Below are 6,000 nucleotides of genomic sequence, written 5' to 3' on the forward strand. Positions count from 1 at the left end.
GACTAAAAAAAAATGGATTAATTACTGGTGGAGATAATGAGTTGCTAGTTGCCATCAAGCTCTCCCTACACTGATCATAGTTACAGTATTATGGTCATACACGTCCTTCTACCCATAGCCATTTAATTACATGGTAATAAAATCCCTGTAAAGTTCCTCTTTGATCTATTCAAGTTGTGGAAACCCACCTGTTTGGTGCCATTGACCGTCTATAAATAATTGCTAATTCATTGTCCTCTTATGATACAGCTCCTTTACTTAAGAGAGCTCCATGCCAGCACCTTTTTGAAGGTGGGTGATGCTCAAATATCACAGCACAAAGTATTCCATAGGCTGACTGTCCTCAGCACAAAACAGAACCACTACATCGCCAGCCTCTTCCTGCTTCTTCAAAGTCCTCTGAATGATCCTTGTTCATCCATGTAAATAACAAAACTGTTTCCCAATGATTTTGGGAGGGGGGGGGGAATGGGGGAGTTATACAAGCATGTCTTCTACAAAATACAATACCAACTGTCACACTATACAGCGCCTTAAACAGTGAACCATACCAATGGGCTTGTGTAATTGGTTAAAAAGTAATACTACATAGGGAGGTATAAAGAAAGGTGACCGAGAAGTTGGGCTTTTACAGAACATCTTAAAGGAAAACTGATGAAAATTACCTTATTAATACCCTTCCTACACCAGTATGATTATATATAACAGCGACGTTTGATCATAACCACCTGATGAAGGAGTGGCGCTCCGAAAGCTTGTGCTTCCAATTAAACCTGCTGGACTATAACCTGGTGTTGCGTGATTTTTAACTTGGTACACCCCATTCCAACACCGGCATCTCCAAATCATGACATTTGATAGGAACTGTATGCGCATACAGAACAATTATTAATCAACAAAGCATCACAAGTGAGAGTTTGACAGCGACCAGAAGTTTTTGGAACTACAGGACTGGCTAAATCAAAGACAAAGTTGTCACTCCTGAAGTTGTATATTGCACTCCCGCTATCTCCCACTGTTTGTCAGATCAAGGAGAGAAGCAGACACTGAAAATCCCATTGCTTTGGACACGACCTGTTGTCCCAGCCTCACACCGAATCTGCCCCCCACCGATTACCAAATCCGAGGGAAAACAGAAAGAAAAGTTTGAGATGAACTTCCCAAAGTCTGCGAAGTCGAACTCACCGAAAAGTGAGAGTATCCCGCAGGCAGTCCACATAACCAGCGCCATCCCGACAGTGCCAGTGTGCTGCAGGATTCCCTTGGGAGAGATGAAGATGCCCGCTCCGATGATCGTGCCGATGATAATCGATATGCCCCTCAGCAGCGTCACTTTCTTCTTTAGCCGCACCTTGTCCTGGGAGCTGGTACTTGGCTGGTGGGAGCCCCCCTCAGGGGGTAGGAAGGCCTTGGTGCCCTCGCTGGGGTGGTCTCCGTTAGAGATCGCCGATATTGCGCTGCTGGACATGCTGCGAGGAGTCAGTCGGGAGTCACTGGTGTCTCTCGGTGTCCTCTCCCTGATCCACGGGGCTGTGTCCCGGCAGGTGGATATGTGGTTTTAAATCGGACTCTGGCCACTAAGACTCATTTCACTGATTACCTGCGTGTGTGTGTGTGAGGGTCTCTGTGTTCACCCGTTTGTGCGTGTCTACTTGTGTATGTCTGTCTCCTCACTGCTGCACTAGACCCTCCTAAAAGTAACAAGCCCGCTTCCGCCGGCTCTTTATTCAGCCCCGGGCAAACATACAATTAGTTGATGTCATTACACGGCATGTGTTGCATCAGCCGGGGAATATTACTCAGCACTTTCTTGTACCTACACTGCTTGGACAACTCAAATTCCTGCACACGCTTTCTGTCACTTTGAGTTCCTCTTCCTATTTCTGACTCTTTCTTAACTGCCACCCCCCCCCCTCTCTCTTATTTTCTCCCTGTTACGAAAGATAAAATATGACTTCCTGTTCAGTCTTTCTCAGCACCCCACTTGAATGGAATTCTTATGTCAACACCTGTATGTTGATAATAAGAAATACCAACTGACCTGCTGTAGTTTAATTAATTTCATCTCTCCGTTATAAATTGACCTGTTGCTAGTTATGACACACTTCTAGGGCAAGTAAGGACTTGATTCCCAAATTTCACTGCACCACACAGTCGTCTTCCCTTTTTGTTGTATGTACACAAGTACACTGTGACACTTTGGCTTACTGTGAGACGAATATTATTGGAAATATTCACACAAATAATGACTCACACAACTGAAAACAAACACACCTCCTATTATTAAAAATCTCAGAGAGTTCACTCACCTTGCCAGATCTTTCTAGTCTAATGACTCAGCAAGTTACACTCCCATCTTCTCAATCAGACATCACACGATAACTGGGTTATAGTTGCAACAGGTTTATTTGAAATCACAAGCTTTCAGAGCGCTGCTCCTTTGTCGGGCGAAGGAGCACCACTCTAAAAGCTTGCGATTTCAAACAAACCTGTTGGACCATAACCTGGCACAACTTTGTATGACTCCTGACTTTGTCCATCCCAGTCCAAAACTGGCATCTTCACACCATGACTTCCCCGATTGAAACTCCAGTTCCATCAAAATTCTGCTGCTTGAATCTTGTCCCCTGTCAAATCTTCCTCAGCAACAATCCAGCCCTTGCTGAGAAAGCTTGACATCTGAAATTTTTGATCAGAAATACTGGGCTGAAAGTTCTTTGGCGAAGTGTCAGTTTTGTTCAATTTCATTGGGGTGTTTGCTTTTTGCTTAGCCTGATGGGATATCTCACTGTATCTGAACAAACTCTACTCATTAACTATCTACCCCACCCCTATAGCTTCTCCTTCACCTAAATCTAGCCTCACCCCATCAATTGCCAGTCTTAGAACTCTGCATTCAACAGATATTCACTGAAAGACTGGCATCCATGCTTTCTTTAAAAGACCACTGGAGAAGTATTGTCAATTTAGTGTTATGCCTCCCGGCTACATAATGGCACAGCCGTCATAAAACCTCCCTGTTCACAGCATGAGCTGACACTCCCTCACACATACAACCCCATTCTCCCACTCTATTCCCTATTGAACAACAAGGCCAAGCACTTTACCTGTCCTTATATACACCCCACCGAAACACCCTCTCTAATTCACCACTACTTTGTCCCTAATGCCTATTTTAGATCTTGTCATTGTCCAGTAACGGAATGTCACATACAAGCAAGCAATCAATAATTTGAAAAATGAGCTCTTATTTACAGTCAGCAAAAGCAAATACAATCAATAAACGAATAGAGGTTCCGGTTTGTCCCCGCAATGCAAATTAGATGCTGGCTTGCTGACCCATGACCATTTATTTATAATAATTGTTGCTCCTCGCGCTCATTCATCGCCCTGTGTGTAACAGCAGGTCCTATCTGACTTGTAGCACCCACCACTTGAGCTCTATTATGTACAAGGACAAAGTTCTCATCCTCAGTAGACTGCTCCCCCATTTCCTCAGCATCTATCACATTGTTATATTTCCTGCTCCAATTGTGTAACTGCTACTTTCACAGTCACTGTGAGAGATTGGCCTCCCGCTCCTGCTAATCTCACATCCCACTATAGCATCCAGCAGAGCTCCGTCAGTGTGTCCTGGGTTATGCAGAGACTAAATCGAAACTGTGCATGGCTCAACTACAAGAAATGGAGTCAGGAGAAAATCTTTGGTACTCCTCCTTTTCCAATGGGCTTAAGGGCTCTACATTTGGGACGTCCACCTGAGCTGGGTGCTCCTTAACCCCATGGCAGTCTATTGATGCTCCTGGGTTTGCTGTTACTCTGGTCTTCATTCAACTTCTGAGGTACTCAGCCACAGTGACCAATGGCCCACCAGCAATTGGGTGCAGGACTCTTCTTAGAAATGACCTAAGTTGGGAACATTTGGACCAAAATAGGTTCTAAGTACAGAGCAATCACTGATGTCAGGCCCTGAAAATGACAGGTGCACATATTGAGACATGCTGCAATCTGAAAACGAGGGCCACATCTCTATTATTAACTCAGCTTCAACTTTAGAATGTTTAGCAACTTGAGGAAAGTTGAGACAAGGAGTCTGGATAGAGTTAATGAGAAGCTATGTACATATTTGATAGGATAAGAGGTAGAGTGATGTTGGTAGTATTAGAAAAGGAAGTGGAACATACACCAAGAGATTTGAGGACCAGTGGAAATTGGACATCACCAACATACACAGGGTGAAATGTTTAGTGTTCATCATATCTTCATAGACAGGTCGCCCAAAGAAAGTCTTCTACTCTGGGCCATTTGCTGTACAGTCACAGACCACAGGTGAGTTTCAGAATGAGATTTAGGCTGGGCTATGAGTGGTGATCACAAATGGAGTTGGTGTGTGCTAATTCCACTCTATGAGTCTAAAGATTTGGGGAGTCATACAGATGTATAGCATGAAACAGACCCTTCAGTCCAATTCATCCACACTGACCAGAGATCCTAAACTAACCTTCTTCCATTTGCCAGCACTTGGCCCATATGTCTCTAACCCCTTCCTACGCATATTCATCCCATTCAGATGTCTTTTAAATTTTATAATTGTACCTGCCTCCACCACTTCCTCTGGCAGCTCATTCCAAACATGCACCACCCTGTGTGTGCAAAAGTTACACCTTAGGACCCTTTAAAATTTTTCCCCTCTCACCCTAAACCTATGCCCTCAGATTGTAGACTCCTCCACCCCAGGGAAAATACCTTGTCTATTTACTCTATCCATGCCCCTCATTTTTTTTGGAAAGTTACTTCCATGGGCAGTTCTTGGAGTTGGAGAAAATGTCTGAGCTGAGCCAGTTCCAACATCAGCCTCACTCATTGTGGATTAATCTCACCAAACAGGAGTCTTTTAATAGGCCTCTAGTTAACATGCTCAAGGAACCAATGCCTACAAATGTACTGTGGGTACTTTGAATGCAACTAAGAGTACTCTACTCTGGATTTACAAACAAAAATAGGAGCAATACGAACTAATTTTAACCCATGTATGTTTAATATATTCTCAATGGTTATGCATTTTAGCCTTGGTTCTGACACATAACATCCAAATCCAGTTTTTGTGCTTGATTTACTCAGTTACTCAGTTTTAAGCACTTGAAAATTTGATCCAAAGAGCTGAGGTTTTGCAACACATATATAATGTGAAATAAAGCACTGGTATTTATAAAGCAAAACCTCAGGATGTCCTGTTACTACTTTAAATCCAGTGAGATACTTTGAACTATAGTCACCATTGTAATGAGCATTTTAGGAAGAAATTGAAGCTCAAAAATGTTTTCAAGTTGTCATCAAGGACAGTGTAACAACATGTTGCTTTCTGAATGCATTATTTTCTTTTTTCTTCCATGAGAGGACCAAACTATGTGATTCATTGATTTCAATTAGTTGTTAATATGCCTTATAAAAAGATAATAGATCCGTAGATATTTACAGTGCAAAGGAGGTCAGTAACATCCCTTTACATGACCTGCTAGAGCAATTTAACACATATTCCACAACATGTCTCACCAATTTAGCACTCTATGATGTATTTTGAAGTATGATTCAGTGTTGCTTTCAATACAAACAGAAAACAGATCAATACCATTTCTTGTCAGGAATATTCCACTTGTAATGTGACTTGCAGTCTGGTCTTGCAATGCAAGTTTCTCCTGTAACCTCGTGTCTTAGATTGTCTGGAGGCATGAATTTCTGAAGCAAGTAACTTAGCAAGTGAAAAAAATTGACTGAAGGATTCTTCTGAAATTACAATATTGTTCTCTCAAAGATGAATAATGTGGGTGTAGCCCAAAGGACCTCACTCTTTATTGACATCCCTAATTTTATTTGACTGAGAATGTCACCTTCGATTTAAAGTATAGGCCCAGACTTCCGAAATGCAGCAATCATCATTGTTTGGATGCAACAGCAGTACATAGTCCCAATTATTTACAGTTCAACATTTCCTCCAGGACC

General features: G+C 42.5%; 1 protein-coding gene across 1 annotated transcript in view; it reads right to left on the reverse strand.

Moving 5' to 3' along the window:
• The window catches only part of slc7a11 (solute carrier family 7 member 11), a 177,634-nt gene extending 175,976 nt beyond the window's left edge, over positions 1-1,658 (reverse strand). The window contains exon 1 of the mRNA XM_060851690.1: positions 1,186-1,658. Coding sequence (XP_060707673.1) covers positions 1,186-1,468 — 283 coding nt within the window. The 5' untranslated portion in view covers positions 1,469-1,658. The remainder of the gene's footprint in view (positions 1-1,185) is intronic.
• Positions 1,659-6,000: the final 4,342 nt, after the last annotated feature.

This window comes from Hemiscyllium ocellatum, chromosome 36, assembly GCF_020745735.1.
Source record: "Hemiscyllium ocellatum isolate sHemOce1 chromosome 36, sHemOce1.pat.X.cur, whole genome shotgun sequence".
Classification (NCBI taxonomy): Eukaryota; Metazoa; Chordata; class Chondrichthyes; order Orectolobiformes; family Hemiscylliidae; genus Hemiscyllium; species Hemiscyllium ocellatum.